This window comes from Myotis davidii, unplaced genomic scaffold (assembly GCF_000327345.1).
Source record: "Myotis davidii unplaced genomic scaffold, ASM32734v1 scaffold330, whole genome shotgun sequence".
NCBI lineage: Eukaryota > Metazoa > Chordata > Mammalia > Chiroptera > Vespertilionidae > Myotis > Myotis davidii.
This window is the reverse complement of record NW_006283770.1, coordinates 8,497,111-8,512,516: the sequence shown is the minus strand read 5'-3', so window position 1 is coordinate 8,512,516 and position 15,406 is coordinate 8,497,111. Positions and strand designations below refer to the sequence as shown.

General features: G+C 43.2%; 1 protein-coding gene across 2 annotated transcripts in view; it reads right to left on the bottom strand.

Moving 5' to 3' along the window:
* Nucleotides 1-1,384: 1,384 nt before the first annotated feature.
* The window catches only part of E2F8 (E2F transcription factor 8), a 17,228-nt gene continuing 3,206 nt past the window's right edge, over nt 1,385-15,406 (bottom strand). For both annotated transcript variants that reach the window (XM_006753979.2, XM_006753980.2), the window contains exons 3-13: nt 15,051-15,329; nt 14,526-14,682; nt 12,295-12,609; nt 11,953-12,114; nt 10,117-10,254; nt 8,072-8,275; nt 7,665-7,752; nt 6,886-7,417; nt 3,170-3,302; nt 2,090-2,484; nt 1,385-1,712 (exon numbers count right to left, since the gene is read on the bottom strand). In XM_006753979.2, the coding sequence (XP_006754042.1) occupies nt 1,530-1,712; nt 2,090-2,484; nt 3,170-3,302; nt 6,886-7,417; nt 7,665-7,752; nt 8,072-8,275; nt 10,117-10,254; nt 11,953-12,114; nt 12,295-12,609; nt 14,526-14,682; nt 15,051-15,329 (2,586 nt within the window). In that variant the 3' untranslated portion in view covers nt 1,385-1,529. The remainder of the gene's footprint in view (nt 1,713-2,089; nt 2,485-3,169; nt 3,303-6,885; nt 7,418-7,664; nt 7,753-8,071; nt 8,276-10,116; nt 10,255-11,952; nt 12,115-12,294; nt 12,610-14,525; nt 14,683-15,050; nt 15,330-15,406) is intronic.

Sequence of the window (15,406 nt, the reverse complement as noted above, 5' to 3'; positions counted from 1 at the left end):
GGGGCTGCACCTAGGGATTGGGCCTGCCCTCTGCCACCCGGGAGCAGGCCTAAGCCAGCAGGGCGTTATCTCCCGAGGGGTCTCAGACTGCGAGAGGTCACAGGCCAGGCTGAGGGACCCTCCCTTCCCCCCGAGTGCACAAATTTTTGTGCACCAGGCCTCTAGTATATATATATTTGAAAGGGGTGACCTTACAAATGCTGATTATCCTGATACAATGCGTTTGGTTTCTACCAGAGTTGCTAAGCTTGCATATGGAGGCAGGCGGGTATTGGATAAAGAGGGCCATAGACATGGTTGAGTGTGACTCTGGACTTATTGCTTTAATTTCTGAGAGCCTCAGTGACCTCATAGTCCTAGCTCACAGAGGGAGTAGCTTTAAAAAATAAATAGCACAGTGCCCGGCATACAGTAAACATGTGGGAAATAGATATGATGATCCTTAAGACCTGACCTGGGAGGGCACATGCCAATTCTCAAGGTGCAATTTGTCCCATAACAAGGAAGGGCAAGGAGATGCACACTCAGCACATTGTAACTCATGTTTTCTCTTGGAACTCAAGGGATTTAGTGTAGAGCTTTGAGTGTGGAGGAAATCAGAAACTGCTGCTTTCCACTTCCTGGAGCTGGGTCATTTGGAAAGTGTGGTAAGAGGACTGTATTGCAGCCCCTCCTCTGTAGACAGCAGGCCTGGAGTAGATGCTGGTGGTGCCAGGGCAGGGTAGCAAGCACCCCAGATCCCCCTTTCATTTCTAACCTTCCCGGGTAGGAAGGAAAGCACATGAGACTTAGCTTGGTGACCTTGACCAAGCAACAGCATCTCCGAAGCCATTTTCACTTCTGTAAAAATGGAGCCAATGGAAGATCAAATGAGAGGCAAAATGTAGGAACATTTGGTAAACTTTGCGTTTCTAAGGGAACCCAGGAGGAATGATGCTCCACACCAAGAATTTGCCCTTGAGGTCAGTTAGATAAATTTTCATTTTCTTCCCATAGTGCCCTAATTGGTCAAATGAAAATGTTAAATACATTTTAGAAAAGTTTTAATTTCAACAATTTATGATTAAAAATACATTTATAAATAATTTTTCCATAGACTTGATTGAGGATTGTTGCAAACTTTACAAAAAGACAGACTGCAACAAAAACTGATTAAAGTTACAAAAAATATAGCTATAGTTCTATTTAAAAATACATTATACATCACAGCTTTTTCTTTGTGCAAAGTTTAAGAGAATGCTGTGTTAGGCATGTCACATATTCACTCAAAGGGAAGTAAACTTTAATACAGTTACTTTGCATAATGGTATAGGCACAGGTGAAATAATTCATTCTTTTCCCCTGGAAGTTAATATACCTTAGTTCAACATTTTACTTTTATTTTTATGAAAATAAGTGTTTTTTTTGAAATTAAGTAAACCCCCAACGTATTTACAGTATTTTCAGGGAATGTGTTCTCCAAACTAGTCTGAGTACATTTTCTCTATTAAACAACTCTTTAGAAAATTAAATGAAGCCAAATTTGTCAATTAATGGACATCCTCCGTTGACACTTCCAGTTTTCGCTGTGGGACAAAGAGAGTTCCTGTGGAGGTTTTATTAGCACCATCAAAATCCATGCAGGGTGAACCCGTCGATTTCATTGGTCCACCTGGGGTACGGAAGAAACTTTCAGCCACTAATTGTGACCCTTTGGGTGTTACTGGAACAGGCTGATTGGAAAGAGAGGAATGGAAAAAAGAAGTCAAACCCACACCACAGACAGGTATGCTCTAACTCTAGCAGCCTTATGAGACTGGACTAGAAGGCCATGTCACACGTGGGAGCCCAGCATACTTTGAAATCGGCTAGGTAAGCCTGGATGAGTTTTCCATTCTCAGCTATTTTTGTTAAGGCAAGAAAAAAAGCTCACAGTAACGCAATAATATGCATTATTTGCACACTTTTTCCAGGCTTGGAGAGCAGGCAGGCCTTCAGCCTCTTCACTCCCCCATCCTTTCCCTCTCCAAAGAAGAAAAGCAAAAGCAAGTCTGACATTTGGGACTTAATAACCGTATGGAAAAAATAAATTAAATGGAAATACTCTCACCTGCTGTGCCCCCATCATAGCAAGGGACTGTCCATTCGGTTGGTTCTGGCCCAGGACTGGCGAGTTATACCGGATGGCCCTTCCTTGCTGAGTGCCTGCATGTTCTGGTACGACACTAACAGCCTCTATTCTTGGGGACATGGGAAGAGTCGCGGGCCCGGAGCTGGCAGACACCTGCACACTGGGGGAGATGAGCCCCAAGTGCTGCAGGGTGAAGTTTACAATGGCTGAGCTTGGGTTCTGGACAGGAATGGGGTGGCTCGAACTGAGAGCCGGGCTGTTCCCTACAGGTATGGCTGCCACGGAAGTTGGTGAGACCATTAGCTTCAAAGGTGTTACATGAAAAGAGGGAAAATTAACAGCAGTGAGTTCAGATGATGTCACTGGAATAACACCTGGGAAGAAAAGGAGGGGAAATATCTTAAAAGCACAGGCATTTGTCCAAGAAGTTTACAAGGCTTAAGTGAACTTGAGACTGACCCATCTATAAAACCCTAATATGCAAATAGACTTAAGGGTGGAACAACCGAACCGGTTGCTATGACATGCGCTGACCACCAAGGGGGCACATGCAGAACATGGTGGGCATTAGCTGCAGCAGGATGGTGGAGCAGGTGAGCGGGGGTGCCAGACCAAGGTGGGACATTGGTCGCTGTCATCGGGGTGAGCCTCTGGTGGTTACTGAAAATTCTTTGCTCTCACGTGCCGCAGTCTCGCCCAGTGCTTGCACCCGCTGCTGGCCCCGATTGCCCCTGAGGGCTTCTCCACCACCCCCTGCTCCTGAGGGGTGATTGGGGCAGCAGCCGCCCCTTGCACCCACTGCTGGCACCAGCCCCAATTGCTCTGTGCTGCCAGAGAGTGCAGCGCCATCAACACGTGAGAGCAGCAGAGGCAGGAGTGGGGCTGCCGGCAGGCAAGGGACTGGGGGCTGCAACGGGAGGGGCCAGGCGGGGGTGCGGGAAATGGGCCAAGGCCCGTCCCTGTGCCCACTACAGCCTTGTGGCCCATAGTTCCTTTCAAGGTGCATTAATTCATGCACTGGGCCCCTCGTGTTTGAATAAATGCTTGATGTACACTCACCTGCGATCGGGGAGCTGTAGATCCTGTGGTTTGGGGAAAGTGTACCTGAGTTTTCTTTACTGGACAAAAGGGACTCTGCCCCCAGGGATGAGCACTGGGTGAGAGGGATTAGATATCCTGATGGGAACAGTGTCTAGAAAACAAAGAGGAAGGGTTTATTTTAAACACAAATACTGGAAGAAAAATGGTTCTGTGCCTCTTCCAGGACTAATATACCTTGGTGGTTGTCTCATTAGACTGATGCTTTCAAACAGTGGGGCTGCAGGCAGGACAGCTATATTGTCTTCAGGACAGCTCCCTGAAGACAATGTCCCTCCCTTCCATTCCAACACTTGGCCTGAATCATACAAACCATGGATATTTTTTTCCACTGATTTTAAAGACTGGAAGGGAGGCAGGGGAAGGGGGGGGGCGGGAGAGAGAGAGAGAAACATCGTTGTGAAAGAGACATATTGATTGGTTGCCTTCTGCATGAGCCTTAACAAGGGCTGGGGATCAAACCTGCAACCCAGGTATAGGTCCTTGACCAGCAATCGAACCCGTGATCCTTCAGTGTGCAGGCTGGTGATCTAACCATTGAGCCCACCAGCCAGGGCACAAACCATGTGTTTCTTAAATGCCCTTTGTGGCCTTAAGTGTCATAATGCCACCATTGAGTCTGCTTAGAGTAGGATTCACCCAGCAGATCCCCTTCACACTGACATTCTAATTCCTGCTCTGACTCCTTGGTATGATGTGGTGCTAACTGTGGGAACCAAGTTAATGCAGTTAGACACCATAGTGGCACTGTTATGTTATTATGGGTTGTTCTTGAATTACATAGAATGGTATTTTCCAAAGAGTATTCTGAGGTACCCTAGTTTCAGGGGATGCAAGCAGGCACTGCTTGAATCATGCTCACGTATGTTTGGGAACTGCTGAATTCAACAAAGGAAAATGGTGTTTTAATTAGAGAATTTCTTTAATAGTGCATGCATTGTAAATCTCCAAAGGGGGGCCTCCAGCCTGTAGCATTTTCCAGGCTATCTGGCAACTAAATTTTTGGTAGTATTGGAATTCAGAGAAAACACATTTTAAGAAATGTTGACTTAGAGAAGGGGGTTGCCAAATCATGGGCCAAAAGCCAGCCTCCTGTCTGTTTTTGTAAGTAAAATTGCATCGGAACACAGCCATGCCCATTCATTTACGCATTGTCTGTAGCTGCTTTACTATTTTCTTTTTACTGTGGCAGAGTGGAATAGGTACAACGGAGACATGGTCTACAAAGTCAAAAATATTTACTATCTTGTCCTTTACAGATGATGTTTACTGATCCCTGACTTAGAACAAAGGAATTATACATCTACAGATTTGTTTCTAATACTTTAGGTTCTAATGATTATCAAGAAAACATGCTTATACTATTACAAACTAAAGAGCATGGCACTAGAATTCAAAAACTAAGGTAAAAAAAGAGAACAGATTAATTCACCTGAGAGACTCACTGCCATGCAGCAAAAGCTTTAGGCAATAACATTACAGACCAATGGAAATGGCCAAAGTGTTAGGTTGTGTGCATCTTCCCGTGCCTGCTAGATCACTGTACCTGAGCAAACAGAGAAAGCCCAAGAAGCCTGCTTCAGTCTTACCCTGAGCAGAACTGGCAATAGCTAAAAGCAGCTCTTGTAAACGTGTGTGTGTGTGTGTGTGTGTGTGTGTGTGTGTCCTTTTATCTTCCTCCAGATCTTCCTTCTGGACATTGTTAAAACAACAGTCTACACTTTGATCTAGCTGTTAATAGGTCCTGTCTTTTCCTTGGGCACCAGTCAGTTCAGAATCCACAATGCTAAAAGTGGACCACAAACCTTAAAATTTAGTTTCTTAGCTGCTTGGCACTGTTCATTCTCTTTACTGGTAGGTTCCTTGAAAGGGATAAAAATTTTTAACCAGAGAAAATAGGGATTTTACAAATCCTCTTTGCTATTTTGCTATTGTTAATCATGCTTTCGTGGTACAAGTTGCTGGTTTAATTCTTTCAAGTCTTTAGCAAAACCTGTAGTACTTCATTAATAGTTTTCAGTTTTCTGCAAACCACATTCATCATAACATCTTTTAGCCTACCATGCCAATTCCCTTTTTGAAAAAAAAAAAGAATTATTAAGTGAGCAGGATGAATGAATTTGACATATTTCAACTTGCTTGTTATGAACTCATCTAGCTTATATTAGCCCTCTTACCCCCTCTTCCTATTACACATTCTATTTTATTTTCACTGTAGTTCTTATTATTTACTGATACTTTGTGTTATTTGTATACTGTCTTCTCTTCACCCTCAGAAGTGTAGAATCTTAGTAAATGTTTGCTGAATGAATTAACACACAAATTAATACATTTTCTTTGTTCTGCTCAGTTCATGCTAAAAAGAAATGGTCAAAATGAAGTCACAGAGATGAAAAAAGAAGCAGGGGGACATGGAAAATCTATCCACTGAAAACCCTAATCCTGAATAACTAAGTGAGCAACAGGAGACCATTATTAAATTACCCCATTGGCCCGAAGAGATTATGGACATCCCCAAAAAATCCATTCAGGCACAAGCCTTGTATTTTCTCCCTAGCATGGATATTAAATACAAAATGATACTATACTAAGATTTTGAACGTTTACTATGAGGCCATCCTAAGGGAAGACTTGACAAACTCTAAAGCCTCCTTAATAATGTTACAGATAATACCCTTCATCTTATAAGAATCACATCCCTTTACATATATCATCATGTAATAAATTCACCTAGCCTCACAAAAACTGTAATAGGGCCCTGGGCAAGTACTCAAAAGTAACCATCACCAAAAGAAGGTGCTGGGTTTGGTTTGGTTTGGACCACAGCACAGCGTTTTATACCCAGTAGATGATCGGGAAAAACTGGTGGAACAAATTCGTTATAGATGTGGGAAAACAAGATGTAGAGAAATAAAATAACGCGAGTTAGCAGCAGGGACAGAATGAGAGACTAACTTCTGCTTCCACATTGAGTGGTGCTCATTCTGTGATCATGTCTTTCACATATAATTGTCCTAAGGGAGGAAAATGAGATAATGTATGTAAAAGTACCTAATCTTTCTGACATCCAATAAATGTTAATTCCTTTTTGAACTAAACTCCACCTAGGGAAAAAATGATCTGGAATATCACAATCCCTAGAAACCAGTGTGTCAAATATACTTAAGAGTTAAGATTTTTCTACTTACACAAAATAGAAATTTTGGTTTACATTTTAGAAAGTAAAAACAGGGGAAACAATTTATCTTCTAGGCAACAGGTGCCAGTTACATGACATCAAACAAACATTAGACACTGACTCAGAAAGTAGGAGTCACCGGAACCCCACGAATCCATCCATTCATTGGGGGTTACATCTGCTTATAAATTATTTAAGACTTTCATGACAGGTGTTTGCATTCCAGTGTGTGGTGGAGAAATGGACTTAAGGACAACCACCCGTGGTGCTTTAAAAAGACAGCAAATAATCCCTTCCTCCAAAGGCTAAAAATGACCCTGCCATCGTCCCAGCCAGGGATGAGCTGTCTGGGGCTTTGTTTGCATTACGGATGCTAAGGAACAGTTCCTTGTCTTCTGAGAGACTGCTCTTTGCTCTGGCAGATTTCACAAGCCACCAAATTCTCCTCTAATCAATTGGGAAGTCCCTAATGCTTTGCACATTGCAAGGGTGTACTTACTGCGGAGACATTTTCAAATCCTTTTAGGTTCTCTTTAAATTTCTTTTTGGAACCACTGTCTTCGAGCATGCTTGCCCTCTTTGAGCCTCTCTCTCCAGCAGGTTCTGTGTCTTGGTTTTGCGCACCATGTCTCTCTGGCATGGGCAACAGGCTTCCGGGCCTGATGGAGACATTGGGCTTGGTGGCATCATTGGCTGCTTTCTCAGTGGTGGCATCAGTGCAGTCTTTTGATCTCGTAGCTTCAGAAGAGGGGTTAGGGCAGACTGTCGGGCTCAGGCCTTGGGGTGGTGTCATGGTGTGGGTTTGGGCAGGCTGCAAGTAGATGGCATAGGATGGGCCCGAAGGGGCTTGAGGTAGGATCACGGGCACTGCCGAGGACAATGGGCTGGGGAACAGAGGGACCACCCCCAGGGGCTGGATGAGGGGCGGTGCTGGGAGCTCCAGCTCAGCATTCACGGAGGAGTCCAGAGGGGCCACTGGTTTGCAGGGCCCAGATCTCACCAGCTGTGGTTTTGCTTGCTTTCTGGGTTCACTAAAAGACAAGATTTAAAACATGACATAAACACATTTTCTCTAAAATGTTCTACCACTTTAGATTGCCCCAGGTTGAAAGCCTTGCTTTTTATGAAACCAGCAAATAGTTTCTGTAATATTTTGCTATGAGTTTCAGAGAAGACTGTCTCCCCAGTTTCCAAGGCTAGTGCCTTTTCTTACATAAAGTAAGTAATCCAGTGGTGCAACTAAGTCATTCATCTCACCTACCTTGATTGTCAACCTACCTTGATTGCTCTTCTAACTGCATTTTGCAAATTGCTGCAAGCTGAGCCATTTTACTTGGAAAGGGTGCAGAATTCTGAGAACTTTCAGCTGGTAAAATAGAAAGACGGGGGGTGGGTGGGTATTGGTCGAAGCGAAAGAATAAATGCTCACGCAGATGACAGGTCACTGAAGCCCAAGGAACACAAAAAATGCATCTCCCCCCAAAGCACACAGCAGTTAAATGAAAACCTCCACAAACTACTTATCCTCTAATAATTAGAGTCTAATTCATGCATAAGTTATGCTTCAAGGGGGGTTAAGCATATGGATATGGAAACAGTTCTCCTACAAGTCCCATAGGGATCTAAAAAAAATCAGATAATAAGGAATTCTTCTGAGCAGAGCCCTGACAGGATTGAAAACACACCTTTGCTGGTCTTGATAGGGCTACTTGGAGCAGAATTGATCTTTCTCCGGTCACTTTCTATGCTCTTTACCAGTTTGATAAGAGATGGGTGCCGTGTAAAGTTTGGCTTCCTGTGTGTGGAAAAGAGGTTTTTGGCACAGTTCTCTTTTGCAGGCTGCCTCACTTCCACATCTGGGGTGGAGAAAGAAGTGACGGGGTTCACACCTGAAAGAGAAAAGGGCGGGGTGTTAAAACGTGGGCGACTCTTCCTCTTGGGATGTAAGGTCAAAGCAGGTCTAACATGACTTTAGGAATTAAGTGGCAGCAGTTGTAGATCACCAATCACATGCCAGACACTGTTATGGGCTTTTATCTAAACAAAACTTTGTTTATCCTAGTAAATAAATTCTGAGGTAAGATTTCATACTTAGCATTTTGAAAACCCATTGTAACTTATAACCAGTGGTGTGCTATGGCATAATTATCAGGTTTTTGTTTTTCTTATTGATACAAAGAATTGTGCATCTTATAATCAGTGGTCTTTTATTTTTTTAATCCTCACCCCAGGATATGTTTTTCATTGATTCCAGAGAGGAAGGGAGAGGGAGAGAGAAACATTGATGGGTTGCCTCCCACATGCGCCCCAACTGGGGATTGAACCCACAACCTGGGTATGTGCCCTGACTGGGAATTGAATCCACGACCCTTCGGTGTATGAGAGGATGGTCCAAGCCACTGAGCAACATTGGGCAGAGCATCAATGGAGTCTTAATCTGATGAAATACGGTGACCCTCACTGCTATGGACTGAATATGTGTGCTCCCCCAACCCACCTAATTCATATGTCAAAACGTAATGCTCAATATAATATTAGGAAGCGGGGCCTGTGGGAGGTGCTAAGGTCATGAGGGCAGAGCCTTCTTGAACTGGATTAGAACTCACGGAGCTCCTCTTCCCTCATGTGAGCTTACAATGAAAACTTTGATTTTGGACTTCCAAAACTGTGAGAAACAAATTTCTGTTGTTTATAAGCCACTCAGTCCATGGTATTGTTATAGCAGCCTGAACACACTAAGTACGACACTCTCAACTCCACGAGGGAGGTACTTCTCAGGAAATGCACCCCCATTTCAGACCTTAACCAACTGAGGCATGGTCTCTCAGCTGGTGGAATGTGGGCCTGAGATACGAACTCCACCAGGATGGCCCCAGAGCCTGCACTCCACATCCCTGCGCCAAAGGACCTCTCTCTGAGATTACATCCCACCTCACAGTAACCACACAACGGCTCCACGGTTCTCCCCATTTTGCAGGTGAGGAAACGCAGCCTTGAAGGAGTAACGTGCCTAAGGCCACACAGCTACTAAGTGGCAGAGCTGATACTGGACACTAAGTCTCCCTCTGCCTCTACAGCCCATGTTCTTGCCACTTTCTAACACTTCTGTGTGGAAGCTGTGGTGCAATGCAGTGTCAGAATCCCAGAGTTGAAACGGAGACTAGGATACTGACCCCGGAACAAATTCATTTCATATTCTCCATGTGGACAGGCTCTGTCATGGTCACTGAGAAGCATAAGAACGATAGCCATAGTATCTTATGTTTTGTGGTGCTTTCAACTTTCCAAATCCTTTCCCATACAGATTCTACCTCCTGGGCCCGCGTGGGAGGTGATTATAAACCTTGGGTTGATGATGGAGCTAGTAGCCAGACCAGGGGTCCTCAAACTACGGCCCGCGGGCCACATGCAAATATAAATATTGTATTTGTTCCCGTTTTGTTTTTTTACTTCAAAATAAGATATGTGCAGTGTGCATAGGAATTTGTTCATAGTTTTTTTAAAACTATAGTCCGGCCCTCCAACGGTCTGAGGGACAGTGAACTGGCCCCCTGTTTAAAAAGTTTGAGGACCCCTGAGCCAGACCTTCCTTATTGCACTCATCTTCTCATTTATCCTGTATATGTTCTTCCCACATGGAGTGTGGGTAGGCAGGGGGAGGGAGAACAATCTCTAAATATGTGTTAATTTAAAACAATGAAGCAAGGGATTTAAGAAAGCAGATACATACCACTGGGGTTAGGACTGATTTCTGGGCCTGTCCATTTAAAAGCTGGTTTTCGGCCTCTTTCTTCAGTGACATGAACTTTCTTGATGAGATCCAGGCTACTCAGAACATTAGCTATATCATACAACCTCCTAATTTTTGCTGGGGAGAAAAAAAATTCATATACGCCACTTAATAGAATAATGAAAGATCCAAGGGCTTTGCTTCTTAAGGATTTCATACATTCAAAGAGCCATTCGATCCTAACCGGCAATGTTAGGCAGAGAAAATATGATTCTTTTAAAGTTAGCCTAGTGATACTGCTTTAGTTAAAACAAAAAAGTAGTTTTAAATATTGAAAGGACTAAGTGACTGCTGGTACTGAACTGTGAAGTGACAGAAGCGTGTTTTGAAAAAGGAAAACTGACTGAATGAGATCACCCTGTCAGGAACATGTCACAGCTTTTTGATCAAAAGTCACCATGACTGGGCCATCTTCTAATGAGGATTCAGAAGAATTTTATGAACAAAAGAAATAAAGCATTAATGATAAATGCATTGCTTCCCTGCTTGTGAGAGTTTATAACAATAGACTGATTTAATAGCATAAGTGTGGAAAGTTCCATAGCTCATCAAAATTTGTAAATGCTAAGACTGTCCTTACGTAATATGCAAAGACTAGATTTATTAAATCTACAGATCTTATATATCTGAATGAGTTTTGTGAGAGAGAGTCTGCTTTTACCTCCAGCTTGGTAGTACAAAATTATCATTGAGCCCCTTCTTCCTAGCCACGCCAGAGATTCTGAGTTCCCTGGGGAATTCAGCAAATTACACACCTGCAGTTCCTGGAATGGTTTCGAAGACTGTGACTAACCAGGGAAACGGAGAGCTGAAAACTGGCGACTTAGAAAAGCAGGCAGCTCATTTGTAGTATCGGGACGTGTTTTCTGAAATTGCAGATCTCCCCAGCCAATTGTCAGCATTATTGCCTTTCTCTCTACTTAGTTTTATCTTGATAGAGGCACTATCAACCCACGGATGTCTGAATATACTTTCACGAGACTAGTACAGCTCTTCAGGGATGGGAAGGGGTCAGTGTGACAGCCCCCATGTGTTCCCATAGCCTCTGCTGTTGCTTGAGGTGGCTCTTCCTCACCATACTGCTGGATCCCCAAAGTGTCCCATGCTCAGGCTAGCCTTCATTCCCTACTTGGTGGTTTGCTAATGCCTCCAGGCCAGATGGGCGTGCAGCACACTCCTCCCTGTCTGCTAAGCACTTTTTCCCACACCCTTTCTGCCTTCATGGAGGTTCCTACAAAGTCTGTTATAGATGTGAGGGTAGAACTCTGTGCCAGGAATCCAATCTATAATCCTATTCCAACTTTGAGCAAATATTCCGGCCAAAACCACCCTTTTTAACTGGCAAACTGACTGTGCAGCAGGTCACTTCTGGGGACAATTTTAGAAGAGTTATTTGTACTCTGACTTATGAGAGACAGTGGAAATAGAGACCTGAGTTCCAGTCCCACTTTACAATTTACTGCTCATTTAAACTTCAGACAACCACAGATTGTATACTAGTAAAATGTGACAGTGCTACAGTAGCAAATGAGGTAACTTTTAAGAAACTATTTATAAGTCAAAGTGTCAGACAAATAAGAGTAGTTATTTGCATATCTTTTGGATTGTACACATTAGTTAAAGCAGGATGGCCATGGCTTCTGGGGAGAAGTGAAGATACAAAAGCATAATTAGAGAAGACCTGTTTATATAGCAAATATATTTGGAAATCAGTTTGTAACTGCGATTTTATTGTTTAAGAATAGGTCCAAAAGTCCAGGGAGTCATGACACTTACTTTTAAACTTGCTTTTATCCAAATCTTCCACGTGGTCCTCCCCAATTAAAATCTTGGCAGCAGTTTCTAGGCTCACTATCTGAGGCGTAGACACCAGAAACAGCATCACAAACTTCTGGCTCATCACTCTTAAAGACTTGTCTTTGCGGCTGTTTACAGAGGCTTTGAAGAAGGATGAGGATTAGAGAATTAAAAGGCATAAAGGGACAAGTGACTTCTAAAAATACCACCACCAGACCAGACAGTTGACAACTGCAGCATTTTAACGTGAAAGGCAGCAGTAGCTTTAGAGCAGTTTCCTAAGGAACCTTCTCTTAAGGCTTTTTGAATATCAGCTCTCACCTGCCCGAAATTCCACTCCAGGAAGTTCGACAAAACACATGTCTGCGTGTCCGTTCTGGTCCGTGTTTGCCTTGGTGACATGATCCTCTATACCGCAACTCTTACTGAGGTCAAACTCCTGTTCATGTTCCTTCTTCTTGATCATCATGATCTGCTCGGCGTATTTGTTTTCCTCCCCGACGCTTTTCAAAGTCCCCAGGGTTTTGTTGAGATTGTGCCGCCCGTGCCAAGTGTACCTGTTTTTGGCCAGGCGGCTCACCATGTGTAAACTCTCTAGGACATTCACAATATCGTAAATGCGTCGGCGCTCAACATCTACAAAGAATGAGCAGCTGTATGTTACTAGGGTCAGATTTTGGAATGTGTACAGAATTGAATAACTTTTTTTCTTCCGTGGTTATTTGTCAGTAGGTTCTGGATGTTACAACTTATTTACACTCAACAAGGGTGACGATGAGAAAGACATGTCCCTACTCTCAAAGGGTACAAATTAATTGACATGAATTAGCGGTGCCATTTATTGAGGGTCTACTATGTGCCATACGGCTTTAAGAAATTTCTAGTCTAACCGAGTGAGGTAGGTATTATCCTGCACATTTGAATGAGGAGGAAACAGAGGCTCAGGCGGGCTAAGTGGCTCACCCCAGGGCACAAAGCCAGTAAGTGGCAAAATCAAATCTTTTATACTCCAAATCCCACACTTTACAACCTGTTTTTTTCTGTTACCCCCCAACACACACACACACAGACACACGGTTGTCATGATAGGTATAAGGAGCTGAGATTTCTTACTGTTCTTGGAACCTGCCAGATATGCCTGTGCCTGAAGGCCTTGGTGCTGGGCTATTCCTCTGCCTGGAATGCCTCTCCCAGATGTACTCACGGTTCCCCACCTCAGTTCTTTCAAGTCCTTGCTCAGATGTTACCTTGTCAAATTGAGGCCTGACCTGACCGCTTACTTTAAAATTGCAAAGCACACCCCTAGCACTCCCGCTCAATCCTTTTATCGTGGTCCACGTTTTCTTATTTCCATAGCATGTATGACCTTCTGACTAACATACGTTATAATTTCTCATTATGTCCTTTGAATAGTGTCTATTGCTCCCACTAGAATGTTGATTCCATGGGAGCAGGCAGTTTTCCTTTCTGTTCACTGATGTTATCACAAGCGGCTACAACACTGCCCAGCACATAGTAGGTGATCAATAGATGCCTGCTGAATTACAGAGTACATTCAACATAGCTACAATGATGCAGGTAAATAGATGACTATCAATGGCATATTCTTAAAATGTGAAGTAAATTAACCTTTATAAACATGTATTAGAAGATCAAAACTTTATGGCATAATAGCCATATATAAAAATATCTTGCATATCTCTTCAAAGTTTAAGATCCTTTCAGGATTGAAAAGGTGCTCCAAATTTGCTGTAGACCTCTTCCTAGCTATAACTAGGTTTAGTCTTTAAAGAAAGGAGTAAAAGGGGGCAGGGGAACACAGTAATTTTGCCAAACGCTCAGAAAACGCATTGGTCCTCAGAATAGCGTTGAGCAGCAGGGAGAGCTAAAGCCCTGCTCCTCCCCACCCAAGCTGCTGCTGCTCATAAACTGTGCAGACACCATTCCGCAGCCTGGCTTTTCAACCACAGAGCCAAGAGAGAAGTTTCAAGTTGTAGCTATTTTGGAATAAGTCATAAAACAATGTTGCCTTCCTTTAAAGCTGCAGAGCTTTTGAAATGCAGTCCCAAGCAATCTCCATTGTGATTTTTTGCTTGTTTTAAGACTCACATTGGAAACTATATGCCTTTATTTCTGAATTAATCCTTTTATCGTGGTCCACGTTTTCTTATTTCCATAGCATGTATGACCTTCTGACTAACATACGTTATAATTTCTCATTATGTCCTTTGAATAGTGTCTATTGCTCCCACTAGAATGTTGATTCCATGGGAGCAGGCAGTTTTCCTTTCTGTTCACTGATGTTATCACAAGCGGCTACAACACTGCCCAGCACATAGTAGGTGATCAATAGATGCCTGCTGAATTACAGAGTACATTCAACATAGCTACAATGATTTCTGAATTAGAGATAATAAATTAGAGATTCATAATTCTCTGGGGCCTTCTTTGTGTCACTACAAACACTGTCTAGATGAGCGTGGGTCTGAAGGAGTATGTCCACGAAGTCACTTTAATTATTCACCATTTCAGTGAGCTGTTTGCATACTTACTAAGTTCCTCAGCTACTTCGTCAAGACAGATGTCGTTATTCACAGCAGGGTTGGGATAGTTAGGATATCGTGCTAAGAACTTATGACACAATAATCCTAAACTTTTCTCTTTTCGACTTGGTTGGGATTTTTCACATTCCTCTCCTGATAAGTGTTCCTACAAAGGAAGAGGTAAATATGTCTCATTCTGAAATCAAGTTTGACAGATGTATTAGGGGCATCTGCATTCTATGAGTATCACTGGTACGAGTGCTTTGTTTCAATAGCTGCAAAATTGGGGGCTCAAGGGGAGGGGAAGTATAAGGAGTGGAGCCAGTATAAGCTGTGTGGCAGATCTAAAAGGGAAGCTTTAGCTGCAAGTAAGTCAAAGGTTTAGAATTCCCAGTGCTATAATGGATGGGGTCCAAATCTTTCTGGTGCTTTGAAGGGGCTAATAGTCTGGGGATGGTGATGCATTATATTGCTGGCATTTCTTCAATGGCTACTCTTCTCCCCCCAAATCCCTTCAGTCCTCTGCAAACCTACGTGTAAACAATCTTTGGGCTTAGGTAATCCATTTCTGTTGCTGACCAGCCCCCTTTTCTGATCTCTGTTGCGGATCTCGGGGCTCACGGCACTGATGAGCATTTTCAGGTTGGCTGTTGGTGTCCAGGGTTCTCCCTGGGAGGTTTCCTTGGGCTTGGTGGGTGTGGTTAAAGGGCCAAAGTCAGGCTGGATCTCTGCCAACACTATATTTGCTGCAGTGGATTCTTTCAGAGGTGTTTTCATCTGTCCCCTTTTATGTGGCTCAAAAAAGAGATTTTCCTGGTTTAAAACAATAATTAAATTCACTGTAAAACAGGATTTATCAGATAGCTTTTGACTTTAGAAATATACAATAA